General features: G+C 35.0%; 2 protein-coding genes across 2 annotated transcripts; one reads left to right on the plus strand and one right to left on the minus strand.

The window, feature by feature from the left end:
- Positions 1–1,184: 1,184 nt before the first annotated feature.
- On the plus strand, positions 1,185–16,305 carry LOC136218010 (mitogen-activated protein kinase homolog MMK1). The gene is made up of 6 exons (XM_066004732.1): positions 1,185–1,521; positions 1,649–1,778; positions 7,384–7,521; positions 11,389–11,721; positions 12,183–12,363; positions 15,934–16,305. The coding sequence occupies exons 1-6, from the start codon at positions 1,280–1,282 to the stop codon at positions 16,107–16,109; spliced, it is 1,200 nt and encodes a 399-aa protein (XP_065860804.1). The 5' UTR covers positions 1,185–1,279; the 3' UTR covers positions 16,110–16,305.
- Positions 16,306–17,053: 748 nt separating this feature from the next.
- On the minus strand, positions 17,054–23,817 carry LOC136218011 (uncharacterized). The gene is made up of 5 exons (XM_066004733.1): positions 23,497–23,817; positions 22,175–22,276; positions 19,060–19,204; positions 18,921–18,967; positions 17,054–17,757 (listed from the first exon to the last, which is right to left on the minus strand). The coding sequence occupies exons 1-5, from the start codon at positions 23,581–23,583 to the stop codon at positions 17,539–17,541; spliced, it is 600 nt and encodes a 199-aa protein (XP_065860805.1). The 5' UTR covers positions 23,584–23,817; the 3' UTR covers positions 17,054–17,538.
- Positions 23,818–24,564: the final 747 nt, after the last annotated feature.

Raw genomic sequence — 24,564 nt, forward strand, 5'->3', positions numbered from 1 at the left:
AGGCTTGGGAGAAAAAGAGAGGAAAAAAAAGTTTTGGTTTTTGATAAAAAAATTATGACAAAGGCATAAATGTCAAAAGAGTGTGGTGGGTGGAAAAAATATTGCGGTATATAGCAATACTTTTTTTTATTGCAGAATGTTACTAACTATAAGTTACCATTATATATTTTTATAATATTTATATTTTATATATTATTTTAGTGAAATTTGTATTTATTTATTAGTTTATAAATAAATAAATATAAATTATCAGATTATGGATACAAACCAAATCAAATAGAATTATTAAATGGTGATTTGAATTTCGATTTCCTACCATTTTAATTTCGATTCCAATTCTGATTTTAACATTTAAACCAAACACTAAATATTTGAAACACATCATTAGAAAAGATAAATTGCATCTTCAAAAAAAAAAAAAAAAAAAATTAATTGTAGGTTAGAAAAAGAATGGTGATATAAAAAATAAAGAATATAATGCTAATTGACTGAAATCATATCAGGCTAAAAAATATCATACCTTAAATAACTTATATTTTGTATAAAATAATTTCTTTTATATTTCAAACAACTTTTAGTCAATGAAAATTACAAATTTATTATTATTATTATTTTGGTAAAAACATTTAGTAACTTTAGTATAATTTTCATTTATATATCCTATGATAATGTTGGTAACGGTAAGTTACTATTATTTATATATATATTATTTTAATAAAATTATATATTATTTATTAGTTTATAAATAAATAAATAATATTATATTACGATTCCAAACCAAACCAAACAAAATTATTAAATGGTGATTTCGATTTAAATTCACTATCATTTCAATTTTTATTTATATATTTAAACTAAACATCTTCTAAATATTTAAAACACGTCATTAAATTCTTCAAAAAAAAAACACGTCATTAAAGGAAATAAATTGTAAGTAAATGCAAATAAGGAATATTATGCTAATGGACTGAAATGATAGGCTAACAAAAATATTAAATAACTTATATGGTATATAATATGATTTCTCTTAAACATTTAGGAGGATTAATATAATATGTATATTATAAAAGGAAAAAAGAAAAGCAGAGAGAAATTGTCACGTGTTCCCAAATTCACTTTAGCCAAACATAATAATTAATATCAAAGGAATCGAAATAACAAATCAGAAAAGATTTCTGCTTTCACATTTTAGCACATATATAACATTCTTCACCTTCAGATCTGTTTGACCCTTTTTTTCACTTTCCATTCCGCACCTTTCTTAACCAATTTCTCAGTCATGGACGGGGGTGGAGCTGCCCTGCCGGCCGATGCTGAGATGGAGGATGCCACTACCGCTCCTTCTGACTCTCAGAACAATCACCAGCTTCCTCCTACTGCTGGCATCGAGAATATTCCGGCCACTCTTAGCCATGGAGGCAGGTTCATTCAGTACAACATATTTGGTAACATATTTGAGGTCACTGCTAAATACAGGCCTCCTATTATGCCCATCGGCAAGGGCGCTTATGGCATCGTTTGGTATGCTCCCTTTACCTTTCTCTGTATGCTCCCTTTAGAGACTGTTTTTGGGTTTAGTTTTTATTGTATCCAGTGTATTTGATGGTGTTTACTGATTCTTTCTTTTTTTGCTTTTTCTCCTTTTTAGCTCGGCATTGAATTCAGAGACCGGAGAGCATGTGGCAATAAAGAAGATAGCCAATGCTTTTGATAATAAAATCGATGCTAAAAGGACTCTTCGTGAGATCAAGTTGCTTCGACATATGGATCATGAAAACGTCAGTGAGTGGTTAATTGGGGGTATTAAGTTTCAATTCGAGGTTTTGATTGAACTGAAATTTTCTAGTTTTTGGCAAATGACTTAGTAAAGCATTCAAATGCAAATACTAGTGTTCGTTTTCTAATGTCTATTTTGTCCATTTATATATAAAAATCCATGCCAGATATAGTTAGATGCCATCTTAAGGCAGATGATCTTCCCTTCTAAATAGGAAAAATGCCCTTTTTTGGAATGCACAAAGTCATTGTTATAGTTACTTTATGTGCAGCTTAAGTCATTTTAAATGATAAAGTCTGAGACTTGCACTCGCTGAATAGTTATCTTGATTCTTCCATTTGGTTCTGCTGTCTTTGTATTAACTAGAAAGAGCTGAAGTGGAAACTTTGTATGGTATTAAATGTGGGAAACACTCATTGGGCATGTTCCTTGGTTATCCCATTTTATTGTTTGATGAAGTAAAAGTTGCTCAAGGGGAAAAAATTTCAGTCTTTAATATATATTAGATAACCATGGAGTAATGCGTATTTAGTGTTACAGCCCCAATTTCAAAGGTTCGACCACATCCTTTTTTTCTTTTGTCAGAAAACTGGGCAAATATAGTAGTTATCATTTTTATTAGAGAATAAATAAAAATGCTGTTTACATCAGATTCATAAGGATTCCTATCACATGCAACTGCAGTTCTTTTGCTTTCATGTGACATTTCATATATCTTATGGGGTCTTTAGCCCAAAACGGAGCAGTGAATGTTGTTTCCTTTTTTAGGTATTGGAATTTGACATCTTTTTGTATTTCTCTTACTTATTTGTCTTCATTTTTATGGATGTTTAATACAAAATTCTTCATTTCACTTGACTTGGGAAAGAAACTCCAAATAAATGTTTCTAACTTCTAAGCATGAACTAATTCTTCACCTTGAGAGAGGGACAATAACTATACTAAGTTCCTTGCTTCACAATCTAATTCTACTCTCATCAAATGGTACTATGGTACTGTGTATTAGTCTTTAGATGCTGGCATAACACGAGACAGTCAAAACTTGTACTTTTATTAAAATATGGCTTTTGTCTTTTAGTATTTAAATAGACCCTGTAGTGAACTGAACAGACCATACAGGTTTTGCCTCAATTGGGAAAAATCTTGTGCAGGATTATGTAGGACAGTCCTAATTGTCATGACTGGTGAGATCCTTGGTCACACTTGTTGGCATGGACATGTTATTGAGCTCTTTCTAACAGTAAATATGTAGTGATTGTACATTCTTACCATAATTTCATAATAAGCTATTGAAGCTTTTTACTTATTAAGAACAGCGCGGTGCAAGTGAAAGAATAACTGTGACTTCTTGGGTGAGAAGTGGATCATTGATTTGCTCCTGTATCTGTACTTAGAAATTGACGTGTTTGTCTAAAAGAATATTAGTTATTTTCATAAACTATATATTCACTGCATATAACCTCTGTTTTGCATTAGCCTGTTTTTTATTGCTACAATTCTGATTGAATATTAAGATTCCTTTTTCATTGATTTTCCACTACGTGTTTAATATTATTCTTGTGATTTTTCTTCTCTTCACTTTTAGAAAATTAAAATCAAGATCAAGTTTGATTAAAATTCAAGTGACACCTGTAAAACATATATTAGGACTTGCGATTTGCTAAATTACTTTAATCCTTCCTTCTTGTAGCTCTTAAGTTCATTACATGACCATGCTGGTCTTTAGTTTATTGCATTCCTATAGGAGTTTGAGCTTTTCTTTCTTGAGCAAGTAGAAGAAGTGTTAGTATTAATGCACACGTGAGTATGGAGGAAAGGTCTCTTTCATCTTTTGATGCCATAGTTAAAGGATGGATTGTTGTAAACTGTGTATATGGAACTAATCACCTTAAAGTTCATAAAAACAGGGGTGTAGCTATGTAGAGGAGAGTGGGGGCAAGTGCCCCCACTGAAATTAAAATTTTACATGTATATTTATTATATAAAATAAATCAAAACTAAATACAAGGGTTGCGGGTAAATAAGCTAGTCCACGGTAATGGTAGGGGTAGGGGTAAGGGTAGTAGGTTACGCTTTGGGACATGGAACATAGGTTCTTTGACAGGAAGATTAGCTGAAATTGTAGATGTTATGAAGAGGAGGAGAATAAATATATTATGCCTACAAGAAACCAAGTGGGTTGGAGCCAAGGCTAGAGAGATAGCTCCTCGGGGTTATAAGCTTTGGTACTCAGGAAAGGATAAGGGTAGAAATGGAGTAGGTATTCTTATTGATAGGGAGTATATTGATGAGGTAGTAGCGGTGTCTAGGAAGAGCGATAGAATTATGAGTGTCAAGCTAGTGATAGGGGATGAGGTTGTGAATGTCATTAGTGCATATGCGCCACAAATAGGATTAGATGTGTCTATAAGACAAGCTTTTTGGGATGACTTAGAGGAAGTGGTGCAACAGGTTCCTAGGGATGAAAAAATGGTACTAGGGGGTGATCTCAATGGACACGTGGGTTCTAGGCGAGATGGGTTTGAGAGTGTTCATGGAGGGTATGGCTTTGGAGATAAGAATGAAGCAGGAAATGATATTTTGGAATTCGCATCAGCCTATGACTTGAGTATCATGAACACATGGTTTATGAAGAGAACATCCCACTTAGTGACTTATCGGAGTGGCGGTAATGCGAGCCAAATTGACTTCTTCTTAGTAAGGAGTGCTTGGAGAAAGAGTTATATTGATTGTAAGGTGATCCCTGGTGAGAGTACGACAACCCAACATAGAGTAGTGGTGCTAGATTTTCGAAGTAGGAAATGTATAAGAAAACAAACACCTCAAGTAGAGACTAAGATTAAGTGGTGGAAATTGCAAGGGGAGAATCAACAAAAATTTGTGGATGAGATGACCAAAAAAGATATTTGGACTTGCAATATGGATTCAGATATAGATTCGATATGGAATAAGATGGAGCATAGTATAAGGGAAGTAGCGAAGGAAGTTCTAGGGGAATCTAAAGGTAGCATGCCACCGGGTAAGGACACATCTTGGTGGACAGAAGAAGTACGACAAGCAGTAAAGAGTAAGAGAGAATCCTATAAACTATTGGGGAAATGTAGGAGTGACGAGAACTACGAAAAATACAAAGAGGCTAAAAGGGAAGTAAAGAAGGTCATACGAGATGCTAGAGCAAAGGTGAATCGGGATCTGTATACAAGATTGGATACGAAAGAAGGGGAAAGAGACATATATAGAATTGCTCGGATGAGAGATAGGAAGACGCGAGATCTCGGAAAAGTTAAATGTGTGAAGGATGTGGACCAGAAAGTCCTAGTTGGAGATAAGGATATCAAGGAACGATGGAGGTCCTATTTTGATGACTTATTTAATGGAGATCGCCAACAAGATGTTGGAGATATAAGTATCCATCACGATATGATAAATAATGAATGCCTGCGGAGAATTCAAAAGGGTGAAGTCAAAATGACATTAAGTAAGATGAAGTTGAAGAAAGCAGTAGGACCTGATGGCATCCCTATTGAGATTTGGAGATGTTTGGGAGAAAGAGGAATCGAATGGTTGACGACGTTCTTCAACAAAATTTGGAGAAACAATAAGATGCCATCAGAATGGAGGAAAAGTACCTTAATCCCTTTGTATAAGAACAAAGGCGATGTCCAAGATTGTGCCAACTATCGGGGAATCAAATTAATGAGTCACACTATGAAACTTTGGGAGCGAGTGATTGAACAAAGGCTAAGGAGGACGGTGAAGATCTCGGAAAACCAGTTTGGCTTTATGCCGGGAAGATCAACTATGGAAGCCATCCATCTAATGAGACAATTAATGGAGCACTATCGAAATAAGAAGAAAGACTTGCATATGGTTTTCATTGACTTGGAGAAAGCATATGATAAGGTACCAAGGGAAGTACTTTGGTGGGCCTTGACAAGGAAAGGCATTTCGCGGAAATATATTGACATCATAAAGGACATGTATGAGGGAGTATGCACGAGTGTACGTACTAGTGTTGGGAAGACTGAAGAGTTTCCTATTACGATTGGAGTGCATCAAGGTTCCGCACTAAGCCCATTTCTTTTTGCCATCGTTATGGATGAACTAACAAGTTCACTTCAAGATGGTATACCATGGTGCATGCTGTTTGCAGATGATATTGTGTTGGTTGATGAGACGAAAGGAGTGGAGATGAAGTTGGAACTATGGAGGCAAACTCTAGAATCTAGAGGCTTTAAGTTGAGTCGAAGTAAGACAGAATATTTGGAGTGTAAGTTTAGCGGCCGTAGGAGTAGGGAGGTAGGGACAATCACCCTAGATGGGAGAGTTGTTCAGGCCTCGGATTGCTTCCGGTATTTAGGATCTATTATCCAAACGGATGGAGAAGTAGATGGAGATGTTGCTCATAGGATTAAAGCTGGTTGGTCGAAGTGGAAGAGTGCTACGGGTTTCCTTTGTGATCCCGGCATGCCTAATAGATTGAAGGGAAAATTCTACCGGACGGCAATCAGACCAGCATTGTTATATGGTACGGAGTGTTGGGCAGTGAAACACTGCCACATCCATAAGATGTCGGTGGCGGAGATGCGTATGTTGAGATGGATGTGTGGTCACACGAGAAAGGACCGGGTGCGTAATGAAATAATTAGGACAAAAGTAGGGGTCACATCTATTGAGAATAAAATGAGAGAAAACCGACTAAGGTGGTTTGGCCATGTGAGACGTAGAGCGCTTGATGCGCCGGTTAGGAGAACCGAAGAGTGGCAAAGGGATGTAGTGGTGAGGGGTAGGGGAAGACCTAAGCAAACTTGGAGGAGGGTGATCGAGAGTGATATGAGTTTATTGGGAATTGAGGAAAATATGGTAGTGGATAGGACGGAGTGGAGGGAGCGAATCTGTGTCGCTGACACGACTTGATTTTCACGGTTTTATATGATGGTTCATGTTAGCCGACCCCGAATCATTTCGGGACTAAGGCTTTGTTGTTGTTGTTGTTGTTTGCAACTTAATAAACAAAGTTTTAAATACTAATTAAGAATATTAGATCAAATTGGCATTGATATTACCAGTTACCACTGCAAGTTTTTGAAAGAGCATTTTCTATGATAAAGATTGTGAAAAATCGACTACGAAATCAGATGGGAGATCAAGTGTTGAATGATAGCCTTGTTACATATATTGATAACTGTATTTGATGGTCTTGTTATGAAGTATTTTCAGAATATGAAAAACCTTCAATGATAATTATAGAAATTGTAAGTATACTTTAGAGTTAATAATTTGTTACATTTTTTATAATTATAAATTTATTTAGTATATCTATTATACATTTTGAATTTTGACCGTGCTAATTGAATTTTTTGGCTATGCCCCTGCGTAAATAAATAAATTTAAAGCTGGAACTGAGGTCAAAATTTGTGATCGTTTCTTTGATAAAGCATAGATGTAAAACAAAACAATTTGGTGAAACACCAATCACTTGTTATGATATCTAACTGTAAATTTTTTGGGATTCAATCTCAAGATTTGGCTATGCATATAACCTTTGGCAACAAGTATATTCAAGGGTATGTCCCTCATGAACTTCATTGGAATTTTTCTTTCAGGTGGTTGCAATCAGGGATATAATGCCTCCACCCCAAAGGGAAGTGTTTAATGATGTTTACATAGCATATGAACTAATGGACACTGATCTGCATCAGATTATTCGTTCCAATCAAGCATTATCAGAAGAGCACTGCCAGGTTGGCTTTTCTTTCACATGCACAGCTTATTTACTTTTATATTTCTAGTTTATTATCAAGTTCCATAGCATTGACTGCAGATTATGAATAAGATCAAAGTTTTTAGTAATGAACTAGCCATGCACTAATATATGAAGATAGGAATTTCTACATGTAACTGTAAAAGAGCAGCACTTGAGGCAGATTAAGTTATTGACTTCAACTGGCTATGGTTCTGGTCTTCATATGGTTCCGCCTAGGACTGTAATTGTTCCTCATCAGGAAATAGCTACATTTTATCTAAGTCGTATTGGCTGTGCTATTCATAGCTTTTACCACTAGTTCTATGATACTGTTTAATTTATGCTGTATCAATCTTTTCTTGCATGTTACAGCCATGAATAATTGTAGCTGCTGCAGATAATGCATGTGAATTTCTGATATGATAATAAGATTTTTTGATAGATATAGAGCTCTTAATATACCTTGAGATTTCAGTGACAGCGTAGTATTAGTATTACCACTTCTTTTCAGTAGGAATATCAGAGAATTTATAAAAGATATTGATGATATGAAAGATAGAGGCTGCATTGCCCATAATTTCATTATTTCAACAAGATGCGCATGGGATGGGGCATAAGACTTACTTTGTGAGGATTGTTCATTAGGTTTGTGATATTACTTTTCATGGCAGGCTTACCTGTTTCGAACATACTAGTTGTGAAACATCTCTGCCTTATATATGTAACATAAAATCTGTAGTTCTTGCCTGTTAGTTTAATTGATCTATATGCCTTTCAATTCAATAGTTGTAGTACTTTGGAATCACAGCATCATGTACATCAAAGAGATTTTTATGGAGAAAATGATAGCTTACTTCATAAATTTGTGAAGTATAGGTTCTCAATTTAAATACAAATGAAGGTATTTTCCTTGAGGTGGGATTATTGGCTCGCATGTAGTTGGCAATTCTATAATGATGAGAATAGATTTATTGTGATTACTTGGCGTACTAATTGATTGAGCTGGAAGATATATTTCTTTCCAATTTATGATAACCTTAGACCTACTCAATTGTGTGCAGCAGATGCAAGAATTTAGTATAATAGATTGTGATTTGTTGAAGCCCAAATATAAATCACAAATTTGGGGTTTGGTCTAGTAACAGACTAACAGTACATTGGTAATATCATAAGGAGTTACTTTTGTCTAGATTGCAGGTCTGTTGCACAGAGCATAAATTTCTAACAAAAAGAAAGCTAATAAGTAGGTCTTTCATGTTCTTATATTATGTGTATAGTTACATGGTACTTCTCTGCATCATATAGTATATGCATGCCAATTGAGTAACATCGCCTTTTCCGTAAATTTCTTTTATTTGTCTTTATACTTTCTTTCTTGTTGACCTTTCTAGAAACCAAAATATCCTGAAATCAACAATTCTGATGGCAGAAAGAAACAATTTTCGTACGCATAATCTTCTTTGTAAGATTACTTGTGACCTTCACTTACGCTTTCTTTGTTTCATAGAAAATATTTTCTGAGGGAAGCATTTTTTTATTTTTCAATAAATTAGACTGAAAAAACGTGCACCTATAAAAAACTCAGGTTAAATTATGAATTGTATATTGAACGAATCCAGGCAAGGAAAAAAGTAGTTAGTGGTTGTTTTTTGTCAGAACTTCAAGTTCTGATGTAAGAAAATTGGAATAGAAGGGAAGGATAGAATAGAATATAGGAGAGAAGAACAGATTAAGAGGGAAGAAGAATGTTAGGAAGAAGAAAGAGAATTATCATCATTCATAATCAAAAGCACGACCCCTATAAAACCATTGAGGTCAGAAGCAGTTACAAGAGTAAATAACTGCACTACAATCTAAAACTGCCTAGTGCTAACTTCTAGGCAGCATTTAGGGAAAACAAAATAACTAATTCTGTTTCAGCACATTTAAGGGTAAATCTCACTTCTAGTCCTTCAACTTCTTCCCTTTACGTTGATATGTAACATTTTTGAAGAGTGGTGATGGTCACTGGTAGCTATGGCTGCTGGAATGATTGACCTAGGTCCATAAATTTCTTTGTTTTCTTAAAAGATGAAGTTATTTTCACTGAAATTGTTTCTCCTTTCATCTAGGCAAACTTTTTTATTAACCATTTTTCCTGGAAATATTTTCTGCGCCAGAACAGCATCAGCTGGCTGTTAGTGCAAACACATATTAGTGATTCCTTCTCCCAAAAGAAATTTAAATCTATGTTAAAATAAAAATAGAAACTTTGGTTAAATAAAGTCTATGGTTCTATTATATGTACGAAAAAATTTGTCTGTTTCTCTTGTATCCAGGAGGTGATTCTACTATGCAGGTATTTGTTTCATAATTGGAAATCTCGATTGAGGGAAGGACAAAAGAATCCTTATCTAACTGATACACATGATACATAAAAAGAGTCAACAAAGAAAAATTAACAAGTACAGAAAAATAACTTTTTAAGAAAAAACCGATGCAGTAAATGATTGGAGAATTTTGTTCCAAACTTTAAAGGAAGCTTTAGGGTTTAATATTTGGTTTCTAATCAATGGAAAGCTAGCTTTATGAATTTACGTTGTGCATCTTTCCCTTTCTGAAGCCTAGAGGGTTCTTTTGCTGAAGCTTGTCTAACTCATTAGGATACGTATGTTGTCAGATAAACAGGAGATATGTTCCAAGTGAACCAAAGGGAAGAGCTTAGCCTGATTGCATGGCTTTTAAATTTGAAGGTGTCTTTTCTATTCAACTGTCATTTCAGTGACAAGATTTCTTAAAAATCTTTTGATATTGGACTCATGGGATTTCTTACTGGCACCTGAAGATTTAAGTGAGAGAATAGTCAATTTAGCTTGGGCTGTTATTAGTAGATGCTGTTTCAACAGTTCTGAGGAGCCCCTGCCAGTTTCAGGCATGCTAAAACACTGTACGGTTAAATGCACTTGTGGCTGCTGCAGGTGGTGCTTCCTAGCGCCTCTTACACACTAGGCGAAGTGTCTTCAAAATAAATGGAAATGGCTCCTGTTGGCCTTAATTTTTCACCTAAAGCAAGGACCTTGGCGATTGAATCAAAAGTATCTAATAATTTGCTCCATTTTTACTTGCAATAAAACTATCTGAAATAGTTAAAATGATGTTTAATGGACAACAAAATACGTAACAGAGTTATTTTAGTTGCAGAATTAGATTCCAAGCGGTACTAGGAGTAGGAGTCAAATATTAAAACACAAGCTTCGTTTTTCTTTCTATTTTCTCTTATTTTACTCCCAACAAAATTCAGTATGATGTTAGGTTTGCCTCAAGTATATGGATAAACTTTGTGTTATACTGTACTCCAAGCCAGTACCTTTTTTTTTACCTTCAGCCTCATATAACCAAGGGACCTATTGAAACTTTCACTTTTAGTTACCGCTACTCCAGTCATATTCCTGATTGAGAATCTCCCGATCAAAAACGTTTTTCCCCAAAAGATGATAGTAGAGTAGTTTGAAAACTGCATATGAAGGCCTATGTCAGTAACATGCTATAGTAGTTGAACTGTGGTTACAAGAGGTTCCTGAGTTTTTCTTTATCACTATCAGTTGCAATACTTTGGTAATTATATGATGTCTGGCTATTTGGCTTCTTTATTTCTCATTTTAAAAGTAATACTCAAAGGTAAAGAATAATGCCCCAGAGCAACTTTATCACCTTTGTTTGTGAAGATTTCATATGCTGCCTAGATGAGATTGACTACTTGCTGTATATATTTGTTCATGAACACGGTTTTGTTAAGTTTTGTTCAAGCAAAATCCACTTGGTTAAACTCAAATCAAGTTTGACTGAAGAACCCAGAGCCTAGCTAATTCATATGTGGTTTATGCAGTATTTTCTGTATCAAATTCTCCGAGGGTTGAAATATATACATTCTGCAAATGTTCTGCATAGAGATTTAAAACCAAGCAATCTCCTCCTGAATGCAAATTGTGATCTAAAGATTTGTGATTTTGGTTTAGCACGTGTTACGTCAGAAACTGATTTCATGACAGAATATGTCGTTACAAGATGGTACCGAGCACCAGAATTGCTGTTGAACTCTTCAGACTACACTGCAGCTATTGATGTATGGTCAGTGGGCTGTATTTTCATGGAGTTGATGGATCGAAAACCCCTATTTCCTGGCAGAGATCATGTGCATCAGCTTCGTTTACTTATGGAGGTAATTTAATTATTAAATTTTATCTACCTTCTCAAAAGATATAGCAAATCATGCCATGATAGGGTCAATCAAAAAGGTCTATACCGTGCAAATGATTACTTATCATTTTGAATCGTAAGAATATTATTTTGGATGTCATTTCTTGAAAGTTATACCTTATTGGCTGTGGTTGATTTATTATTTGTTTTTCCTAGTTTCCTTTATGCAGTTAGAATTGTATTCAATTGTTGTTAGCTGACACGACTTGATTTCACGGTTTTATATGATGGTTCATGTTAGCCGACCCCGAATCATTTCGGGACTAAGGCTTTGTTGTTGTTGTTGTTGTTAGCATCTCATATTTTTTACTTAACAGGAACATTTATATGAAATTTATTTTATCCATGTCCTAATTTCATGCACAAAGGTTTTTAAATTCAGATATATAATTTGCATATACTCAATCATTGTAAACCTTTCAGCTAATTGGCACTCCATCAGAGGCGGAATTGGGGTTTTTGAATGAAAATGCAAAGAGATATATACGGCAAATGTCTGTTTATCATCGACAATCTTTCACTGAGAAGTTCCCAACTGTTGATCCAGCAGCTATTGATCTCGTTGAAAAGATGTTGACATTTGACCCCAGACAGAGAATTACAGGTGACTTAGTATCTTGATGTTATTTTCATGGCAACATTGGTTGTCCTGCATTATTTATTACTCCTTCTGTTCCACAATAGATATCTTTCTAGAGATTTTTTTTTTTGTTCCATAATACATGTCGTTTTGATTCAATCCATGCAAATCAATTGAGTTTTACCAAATATACCCCTATTTAAGTTGCCTTTTTATTTTGGGAATAAATAAAAATTAATTAGTGGATGCAATTAATACAGGAGTAACAAAGTATTTTAGTTAGAACTAATTATATTTCTTAATTCTTGTGCCCTAACCTTAAAAGACATCTATTGTGGAACGAAGGGAGTATATTTTTTTGGTTTGGAATGAGTTTTCTACATAATGGTGCTTTTGCTGTCTTTGTTTTGTTTATGGGTATAGTTTTGAGGCCTCATAACATTTGCGTTACTTGTGTGATGCTTTAACACTCGTAACATTGTTTAGTTTAGTATGTGCTTTAGAATGACAAGGCTAGCATTGTACTTAATTAATCATTAACTCCACTCATACATTAATTGGTAACAGAAGAGAGCTTGAGGAAGATGTACAAGAAAAATCATATAAGATTCTAATAAATATTGCAGAACACAATTAACAGATTAAAGGCTACATCTTTACCCATTAAACTATCAACTGTTGCTTCATGTTCCTTTAACGTCAAAACAGCTGCCTACTTATACATTGATGGCCCTAGCGGTCACTACTCTCATATTTGAATTTTTCTATTTTTGACAGAGGGAATTTCATTAAATCAAATAAGAGTTACATCTTCAAGGATGGAACTCGTCTATAGAACTAGCTAGAATCTTACAATCATGAATAGCAACACCAAACTCTGATAAATCCTCAGAGGTACCGTTATACGCATTAGCCATGACTCCATGAGGTGAGAGTCGGCTTCCATGATAACACAGTTCTTGTTGTTGTCCTTGAGCCAAGATAAGGCCTCCTTAACGCTAAGAACTTCCGCCAAATCAGCACTAAGCACACCCGGGTTCACAGAGGAAAGAAACCTTCCACACTACCTGCTGAGTTTCGAATGATAAACCCACAACTGAAGGACTGAAGATCAGTGAAGATAGTGGCATCGACATTGACCTTGATGCGGGCTGAGGGAGCAGCCAGATGCACTGGGACAGGCCCTGCGGGGGCAGAATGAGCTGCTCAGAACTGGGCATAAAATCCCAGCAAGCTGGACGGAAATCGAGGCAGGAGAGGTTGGATTGTTCCACACGTCAGCATTCCGATTACCAACATTAGGAAGCCCGGGTGAGGCCCAAATACCAACAATTCCACCATCCCCAAGGCGCCTACGAAAGCCATGCGAGAGGTAAGAAATCGCATTCCAAATACCACGCCAAATTTGGCTAGGGTTAGAACCCAAGTTAGCCATATTTAGCTTTGAGAAGTCTACTTGAAAGGATACTTAGTAACGAGATTCCAAACATGTTTTCCCAACATAGCGGTATTGATGCCTGCCATTCTCCTTATCACAAAGTCGAGTCCAAGAAGCCAAACGAATACGACGACTACCATCCGTTTCATACCCCACCAGAAGGAATTCATTAACCTTTGCATCTAAGGAGGAAGGCACTCATGCAAAAAGACGGGTTAGCTTGGACCACTAACTTGAGAAGCACTTCCTTCCGTGCTTGAGAAAGAAATCGGCCTTGCCATCTATTAACCTTTCGCCAGACTCGGTCTTGAAGAAGACTGAAGACATCATATTTGCGACCAATAAGAGAGGGGAGCCCTAAGTAGCGCCTTGTATTAAGGGGATGAGAGACACCAAGCAAGTTTCTAATGTCGGCCTGAAGATGAGGGGGAGCATTGTTACTGAAGAAAAGCCCCAACTTTTGCAAATTAACACTTTGCCCTGAGTCAAGCTCAAATCTAGCAAGGATATTTTGGATAACAGAGGAGCAGCTGTATCGGCCCGCAAGAATAAAATATTGTCGTCTGCAAAGAACAAATAGGACACACCTGAAGCACCAGCGCAAATACGAACACCGTGGAGAGCTCCACTAGACTGCGCCCTTCTAATGAGCTGTGAAAGCCCTTCTAATGTAGGACAAATATTAGACAACCCGATGTGTAATAGAGATGGGAATGAGGAAGACCAGTCGAAGTAGAGGAGAGATAAGCGTGAAGGCCGTTTGTTAATGTACCTTACCGTTTGTTTGTTTGGAGGTTTTTTTAAATTAAGGTAAGGTACGTGTACGTAGATGTCCTTGTTCGTTTTGAAGTGTAATGTAAGTAAGGAGAAGTGTAAGTTTACTGAAAGAAAAAGAAGGAGAAGTGTAAGTGATGGTAAATGGTGGTAAAATTTGGGTGATTTTACTTACGCGCCTCAATTTGGAGGGGAGCCATGGTAGAAACTTTACTTTTCCTATATTACTCTCAACTTTCTATTTTGTTTCCATCACTCTATGTTTAATATAAATACTTTATTGTAAGTGTAAAAAAGTAAGGTAAGTGTACGCTGATGTCTTTGTTTGTTTTGAAGTGTAAGTAAAAAGTGTAAGTGGTGGTAAGGTTGGGTGATTTTAATTACACTCCAATTTGGAGGGAGCCATGGTTAGAAATTTTACTTTTCTTATATTACTCTCAACTTTCTATTTCATTTCCATCACTCTATGTTTAATGTAAATACTTTATTGCAACGATATAAAAGTAATTTACATATAACTTTACCTTTCTTTGTCCTTAAACAAAATACAACTAACATTATTAAACCATCATTTAGCTTACATTTGTTTCCAAACAAACAAGGTATTTCATAAAACTTTACCATACTTCACTCAACTTACCTTACCATATCATACTTTAATGAATGAATACTACCATGCTTTAATGAATGAATACTGATTCATCTAAAAATACATAAAACTAAAACTATTATAATAAATGAACAAATATCTAGTAGTGGGCAAGTTTTTTTTGTCTATTGATCTCATAGATAAATCATATATTATGAGTTAAGAACTCTTCACTTTAACTTGCATGACATTCATCTTTCAAGGAATAAGTCTGTTGGGTTTCATTGAGTGTGATGGTGAAGCTCATAGATTAAGGCAATAGTCGATTTGAGGTAATCAGATACCTTTCTTGTTACATACATAGGATCAAATGTGTGGGCTTGGGTTTGAGCCTCCTTAAATTGTTCAAAGACACATAATTTTATCCGGTCAGGCTAAGACCGGAACTCAAAGAAAGCTAAATCCCATGTCTCCCAGTATGCAAAGAGGCTCTCATCAAGTTGGGTGTAGATTTACGTTCTATTTCTTTACTCTGTAAACAAGTTTAAAGAGTACCTACCTTGGAATGAGAAAATTTGTGGTCAACTATTGTTCAACTGTTTTTTGTTCGAGTCATACAAGTCAATTAATTTGGTGTTATAATACTTTGTTCAAAACTTTGTTCCATTTGAATTTTGTTAGTAGCAGGCTGTGACTAGTACTGCTGCGAATCATGATTGTTGTATAGTTACGTTTTGGCATTGAATAAATGTGGTATAACTAACTGAATATTCCATAATTTTTGTTGGTACAGTTGAGGGTGCACTGGCCCATCCATACCTAACATCGCTACACGACATCAGCGACGAGCCAGTGTGCATGACCCCGTTCAGCTTCGATTTTGAGCAGCATGCTTTGACCGAAGAACAAATGAAGGAGCTGATATATAGGGAGGCTCTGGCATTTAACCCGGAGTATCAGCACCAATGATATTGTGGCTTTGATCAGTGTGATTTATGTTAGTTGGGATGCTTTCAGTGATTTATTTCCTGTATATATGTTCCACCAAAACTGGGTGGTTCTTCACCTGAATTATTTGATTATGGACGGAATAGGGAACAACAACTATTTAAATGGTGTTTGTATTAGCTATGTTTCTTTCTATTGTGCCATCGAGTTTTGTCTCTCTCCTTGTGGTACAATGAAATGATAAGGTCACCGTGAAGCCTAAATATATTAGGCCCTTGAAATTTGCACGAAAAATCGGCGGTCTCTGAATTTTGAAAGTGCCTTATTAGTCTCCTCTTGATCTTCCAAACTTAATTAAAGTGATACGTTGATATTTGGAACTTGCTTAAATTGATATATTAGTTCCATGAGTTCAGCTAAAATGATATACACTCAACTTTTCCAAATCTCTTATTGGATTGTCATATAGCAATAGTCATATTAATCGAGTTAAGAAGACTAAAGAGGTACCCTTAAAGTCCAAAGCTCTATTGTAATGGATAATGTTTACTTGGATATTGATTTGGTCAATCACCGTTAAATATGGACTTGTTAAAATCTCTTCTTAGGATTAGTTCCACTCTAGAACTAATAAATCTATATCTAATGGTGACTAAAACTTATTTACTCAGCAGGTCTAAGAGAACATTACCATATTCTAATATATTCTGTATAGTTGATATGAAACCCTAATAATGTACATTAAAAAAATAAAAGTGACATTTAAGGTAAAATCATTTGGTTAAGAAGTGGCTGTTTCGTACAAACGAATTGACAACTTTAGCTATACTAATGTCGCATGAGATTTAAAAACTTGCATTTGCAGACATAAAAGACATGAAAGATACACGAAAATTTTGTTATATTCCTCTTTTCTATATTTTCTACATTGGACATTAACCAGCCAATATAAGAAAAACCTAAAAGAATTACATGTAATGGATAAGTATTAACAATATATTTTAAAGTATTTTTCTGGGCAATATAAATCATATTATGTCTATTATTACACCAAATTTTTCAGCACTGAGATTTAAAGCAATTTATACAGTTCCGATTCTAACTAAAAAACATGACAAACAAGCAGGTTTGTTTCAACATTTACTACACGCATAAAGCGCCACAACAATAACCGGTTACCTCATCTTGTGTTATCCTTTGCCTCCCTTGTTTCAGCAGAGCAGCATAAAACTCAAAAAGAACCCAACTTTTCAGGCAACCAAAGAACTCGACTTTTCCAAGACAATATGGAGGCAAACAAATATCATTACAGGCTCTCAGAAATTCAAAAATTAATAACCGGACTGACTTCCTGAAAGCAAATCTCATGTTAATTCTTAAGAACAGGGTAACTGAATCCCCGTTCTTGGAAGAAGATTTGCATAGTTCAACACCATCTTCAACTATGGAACTATGTTTTCATGCTGCCGAAGAACTTTGAAAGTGGTACAGGACCATCGGTTTCTTTTTTGCCACTGATCGAGCGCTTGGATTTTGACTTGTGCTTCTTTTCTTTCTTTGTTCTCTTGGATCTGGACTTTGATCTTCTTGATTCTCTCTCATCATCACTGCTTGAAGAGTCCGAGGATGAACTTGTGGAGCTAGAATCCGAAGATCCCCGTCTTGAATGCTGCAATTGCAATGTTATATGAGAAACTTGAAGTTTATATGCATGTAAAACAGCATTACCAGCAAAGTAAAAGGGAAGATATACCTACATTTGCTGCTCTAGACCTTCCAACTCGGAAATTACATTATACATTCAACACTTTTATTTAACATAGACTATCGGATACTTTATTTATCAAACGAGCATAAACCCATAGTCTCAAACACCTTACATGAGAACTAGAAGTACAATTTGACTGTTCTGAAAGCAAGACATGAAGATAGTGATTTATGCATGTTATCTGGGAACTAATATACATTATCTAACTAAGGTGACAAAAATAACAAGAAAAAAACATTGAAATGTCTTCCTATTACCATAGCCCTACGATAGTTCAAGAACACTTCAAGCAGTACAACTAACAGGAAAGAGATATTCTACATTACTATATCTCCGTAGCTGCTGACATTTTATTTTCGGAACCAAAATCAGCACTGCATCAGTGAATAAAGAGTGAGACACTGTTTCAACAGGAAAAGAATGAAAACTAAATGAAGAATCTTTTTTTCTTTGACATTTTAGATTTTCAATGAAGAAATCGAACAGCACAAAACATTATCACATCAGAATGTGATGGCATTTCAGTTGATTATACGTCACAAAGAAAATGCAAATTCTCTAAGTAGATGATGCTACTATTTCAACCCGAAAAAGCAGAATTCATATAATTTCATTTAAGTCAACATACATTGCCAACTTAAAGTGCAGGCGAAATTATTCCATGTGAGGTGAGATGATGACCCAAGAGGTCTATCTTGAATTGCGAATGCCAAGAAGATTGACCTGACATACACCCCAAATTTTATATTAAATTAAAAGATACCAAATCATATTCTGTTTTCAATAAAAATTATGAGAGCTAGGGTTCATTTTATCCTCGCTGAAATGGAACAAATCTTCTGAACAGCAAAAATACCAGGAAACCAATTGTATGGCAGATTTTTTCTTAATGTGTTAATTTTATTGACATAAGAACATAGCCTAAAGAATTAAATAACAAAAAAAAAATGAAATTAATTAGAAAATCAAGGAACGTCAGCATTTCATTTTACACATAAAAAAGCATGTTCTAGAAAATCACACTTCAAATACTTGTAAAAGTAAAAACAAAGCAATCCATGCACCTTTCTCTTTCTGCTGCTGTGTTTCTTTGAATCTTTGTCTTTTCTATCTGCAAGGGCACATCTCATTCAGAAGTGCCACGCAAGAATACTTATTTATACATAAAATACTATTTTCATATGTCACTTTTTTGAACATTACCCTTTTTGTGATTAGACTTGTTGCTGCTAGAATGGTTCCTTCCATGGGCAAGTTTTTGTGCCCTTTCAGCATCAAGCTGAGCTCTGTACTCTCGCATCATTCTATCTGTATCAGCTTCCAGTTCACCCTGCCTCAGTTCGTCTTCCTAATAATCAAGTGAAAGAGCGAACATAGTTACCATACTATGAACCAGAGTGATTCATGTGTTTTTTGTGTGTGTGCGCGCGAGTGTGTGAATTTGGAAATTCTAAATGAAAACATTACAAAACTTTAGCCACCATAAAGAAACAAAAAAAAAAGAGGACATCTGAACCTTTAACCTTATTGACAAAAGTTCAGATCATAAGTAGATCAACTTTTATGGACAACTCCAGTCCCCGCTTGTCAGTTATAAGATCATTACACTTGACACTTCTGTTTTCAATAACACAATTTATACTTTTTGCATAATTAAATTTTCTTTTCCTACTTCTCTACATTCCACACACAACCCAACAGACGCATTATGCATTGTCCGATTTCTAGTATTTTTTATCATAGAAAATAAAAATTTGCTCAATGCATTACTTTCCAATGTTTTAGGACATCGAGAATGTGGAGCACAGGCAATAAAAATTTGAAAGAGCCTAAGTCAAAAATCCATGTTCCTCCAGGCAATTTGTAGAATCCAAAGTAAATAAAACCTATAGCAGAGGCAAAAAAGGCAAGTAGGGAATGTAGGTAGTTGAGATATTAGAAGAACAAATGAACAGAAACACTAAATGATAATAGAGAAGAAAAGGAGGGAAGAAAAATAAGCAGAACTGGAATTTTAATTCTCAGCCAAATCTCTTAGTTTGCATCATGAAAATTTTCTCTCCAGAAACATATTGGCTTAAACACGTAATCAAGGCGTCAAGAAAATATTCAAAACAAAATTGCTAGATCTACTGTGATAGAATTCACAAAATGCTATTAATCCTGCTTGTAAACTAATGATTTACGTCTAGATGTTGACAATTGTAAACATGCATACAAGACTGCACTCGGCAAGCTAAACGGTAAGACAACACACCATCTTAATATACATGGAAAATCTACCTCCACTTCCATACATTACCATACCTTCGGGCCATGCTTGGTACGCCACAATGGAATAGAATGACACAATGAAATGGAATGGTTATTCCATTACCGTGTTTGAATGTGTACAAAAATGTAATGTATGTGTATATATATATGTGTGTATATATTGTTGAAAAATACCAATGACTGAAAAAGGACAAAGACACAAAAATAATATGAAACCTTGACCAAATAGCTTTGAAGTTAATTGCATAAAACTAGCTGTTTAGACAGATTGATATGGATTACATATTAAGTAAAGTCTTCTTGAAAAAAGAAAAACGATGCAATGGTAACTAGACAAAATTTTAATGGAATAGTGATTACATGTAATACTAGTGAAAAGTAAGATATTTGATCTTCATTACACTACACTGAAAAGGGAAATCACAACCGAACACCGTAATGATACTATCATTCCATTATATAACTCACTACAGCCTACCAAACATGGCCTTAAATTACTTAATAAATAATCATCTAAAACATCAAACAATCGAAGGTTTATCAGATTTCCTCAAGATTACATGGCCTGCAACTAAAGGCCAGTCTAGGTACAATTAATTCTTCAATCTCCAAGGTACATCAGCAGCAGCAGATAGAGTAAGTATGCAAAATGTAAACATTCCAACAAAACATGAATCTTTGCTCCCACATCTCATTAATTCAAGCAATACTAGAAGAAGCTATGGCTAGATTAGCACCACCCATATTTCAAATAATATTGCTACACTCTGTTTATGTGCATGCAAATTCATTTTGAAAACAAGGGTAAATTACTACAGTTTTTTCAAGCAACCAAATTTTAAGAATTTTTATCATTAATATTTTTCTTTTTTAGGGTTCGAGTCTTAGGAGCGGCCTCTTGCCAAATAAATTGGCGGGGGAAGGCTTGCTCCCAGTACACCCTTGTTATGGGACCCCTCCCCGGACCTTCGCTCAGCGGGGACGCGTAGTGCACCGGGCCACCCTTTTTAGGGTTTTGTTGACTCCTTAATTGAAAATTTTGTAAGGTAAATGGATGAAGCACACCCGACTAAGGTGGTTTGGCTATGTAAGAGGAAGAGCGCTTGATGCGCCGGTTAGGAGGACTGAAGAGTGGCAAAGGGATGCAATGGTGAGGGGTAGGGGAAGACCTAAGCAAACTTGGAAGAGGGTGATCGAGAGTGATATGAGTTTATTGGGGATTGCGTAAAATATGGTAGTGGATAGGACGGAGTGGAGGGAGAGAATTTATGTTGCTGACACGACTTGATTTCACGGTTTTGTATGATGGTTCATGTTAGCCGACCCCGAATCATTTCGGGACTAAGGCTTTGTTGTTGTTGTTGTTGTTAATGGATGAAGCACACCCCAATCTTTTTCAAATTGACAAGGTAAGGCAAGTTTTAAGTATAGCGAAATATTTCCAACTAATCCCAAAACTTGTTTTATACCAGATACCAGAAAGGAGGCTATGCACAAATGTTTGTCCTCGTGCAGCTTGTGAGTGACAAATGTAGAAAAATCACAATATGCTGCAGTTGACTTATGATCACTCTGAATCTTGATAATCATAATTAGCACCGTAACAAAATTTATTGGGTACAATCATTAAAGTTTTCTGATTTGATCATTTTCTAGGGAATCCTCATTATTTTTGCCTAGTCCTATATGAACAGGCTTGATTTTGCAAAATAAGGCTAGAAAGTAGCTTGAGCTTATTCATGCATTCTAATCCTGAGAACTTAATCACAAAACTAGAGCCGAAAAGAGTTGTATAAAAAAATGTAACAGCATGTGTACTCCCTCTTATTCCTCTACCTTTAATTTCCATTGAAGAATTCAGGCTTCGACAAAAAAAAAAAAAAAAAAAAAAAAAAAAATCAAATTTGGCTGTAAGAGAGTTAATGTGTGTGTATATGCACAGAAGTAATTATGAATAAATCATGGTATGTGAACATGACGAGAAGGTAGAATAATAGTAAAGCTGTAAAAAATGGAAAGCAGATATAACAAATCAAAAGACTACCTTCTGCTTCTTTTTGAACTCTTCCCATGTGACTGTATGAGATTTGTTAAGGCTGGCCAAACGAGCAGCATGCCACTCTGGTGAATGAAAAGAACCATCCACCTGCGACTGTCCTCATCAGACATGTTCACAAAAAGTAGGAGGAAAGAGAAAAAGAAGATTCATCCAAAATAGAGAGAATACACTAGTCTAATGCAAAACTGGCAGCAATTTACTTGACCGAAGCTTATTATTAACAAACATAACCACACACTCAAAGTTTTGACAACGAAAATCATTAACATCAACAAAATGATGACTAAAATAGTTTATAAGTTTTAGATAACCAAAGACAAACATTAATATGGTCATTATGCATGACACACAGGCTATAAATTAAATTGCATTCAATTTCTGTGATGGGTCAAATTCAGTAAACGGCAACTAACATATAATTACAAAAAAGCTATCAATGTATTAGCGAGGAAACAGAGAAGTTAGTCCCTCTGTCGTCCTTCACTTTTCATATTTTAAACAAAGTCATAGTCCATGCAGAGTCGTAGGCACCACAAAGGAAGAAAACAGAATTGCATCCATATCCAATCATCCAGTAGCACTGGCAGAAGGTTATATAACTTTTAAAGAGCCAACTATGATGCCATTCACCATGTCATGTCAAAACTACTAACTACCAAACTACGTTGCATGGACACTCCTATTTAGTTGTGTTTCTTCATTTTGTATCCGTGTCCGTTTCATTTGCCGTGTCTGTGTCTGTTTCTGTTAGAAGGCTATTTTATGAAGATTATGTTTTAGAAATAACTTTTCCGGTATCTTCCATTTCAGTGTCCATATCCATATCCATATCCGTGCAAATATAGCTACCAAATGATCAACTAAAAAACTGGAATAACTTATCGGAAGTAACATTTCAACATGACAAAAGAGCATGTTTACAAATTTCACACTAACAAGTAATAAATCAAATAACATCATCATACCACAATTCAAGCTAATAAAAATTTAGGACAAAATTTGGAAGAAAAATTTACAATATAAACAACTTGCTAGTGAAAGGAAAATAATGACCAGAAAGCACAACTTACATTCAATAAGAGTATGACTTGTAGCTAACCACCAATCTCAACAAAAATCAATAAAAAAAAATCCAAACAGACAACCACAAACACTAAGCAAAAAGGCAATAAAATAAATGCAAAGCACAAAGATATAAGACCAAGTTAAAAGAAATTATAAGCAAATAGAATAGTCGCATAAGATCAAAAGCGAAATTTGGGGAAATTGCAGAGTTGGGAGATATAATAGTATGAAAGGGTACAAACCATGCCGTCTTCGACCTCTTCGGGGCCGGCAGAGCTAGAACCAAGTCGCGCTCGCTGCATGGCTTTGTAAGCTTGATTCTTCCCCATTCTGAAATCTGAGAGATACCCAGATGAAGAAACGACAGAACTGCGAGAAGGCCAAACTCGAACACAGAAAGAAGATCAAAGGAAATTTTGCAGAAAGATTTGATTAGGGTATTAACGGTCCAAAAACCCTGTAATGAAAGAGAAAATATAATGAAGAGAGAGAAAATCAGGATACAGGTCAAATCAAATCATGTTCTCAGAAATTTTTTCTTTAATATGGGTTTCGCACCTTTCAGCAAATTAAATCGCATAATTTCAAAAACAATATTATACTTGCAAATTGCACTATTTAGGTGTTTCGCTGCGCATTGAACTTTATCAAATTTTAACATTATTGCTATTTTAATTTTTGACGGTAGGACCATTGAATTTTACACTTTTTAATATTAATGGTCACTCAATTATTTAAAATAACATTTAACGGTCTTAAAATAAAAAATTCGAAGAGTTAGTGATATTTTAAGGAACTTTAATTCTTAAAAAATTTCGTTTTGAGGTTATTTAGGTGTTTTTTTTTTTGTTAGAAGAGAGAATGAATTTTTAGAGAGTGAAAGCTCTAAAAAAATGTGATTTTAGAAAATAAAAAAAGTGATCTTATGGTAAATATCGTTCTGAACAACATTAATTCTTGAATATTTTCATTTTGAAATTGTTAACGGTCATTTTGAGGAGTTAGTTAAAGTTAAATGGTCACCGGTGTTAAAAAATATAAAGTTCAGTGGTCATATCATTAAAAATTGAAATTCAGTGGCCATAATATTAAAACGGATAAAGTTCAGTGGTCATGGATGTAATTTATCCATTTTCATGCTCATATTTGCATTTTCACCGAGTTTTATGTATTTGGTTAGGAATTTCTTGTTTGTCTTTTACACCTGAAAAATAACCTTGTAGAAAAGCATGGAATTCATGTTTTTTTGGAAAATTAGCATTTTCCAATAGCAATCAGCAACATATGTTCTCATTCTTGTTCTAAATAAC

This window comes from Euphorbia lathyris, chromosome 2 (genome assembly GCF_963576675.1).
Source record: "Euphorbia lathyris chromosome 2, ddEupLath1.1, whole genome shotgun sequence".
Classification (NCBI taxonomy): domain Eukaryota; kingdom Viridiplantae; phylum Streptophyta; class Magnoliopsida; order Malpighiales; family Euphorbiaceae; genus Euphorbia; species Euphorbia lathyris.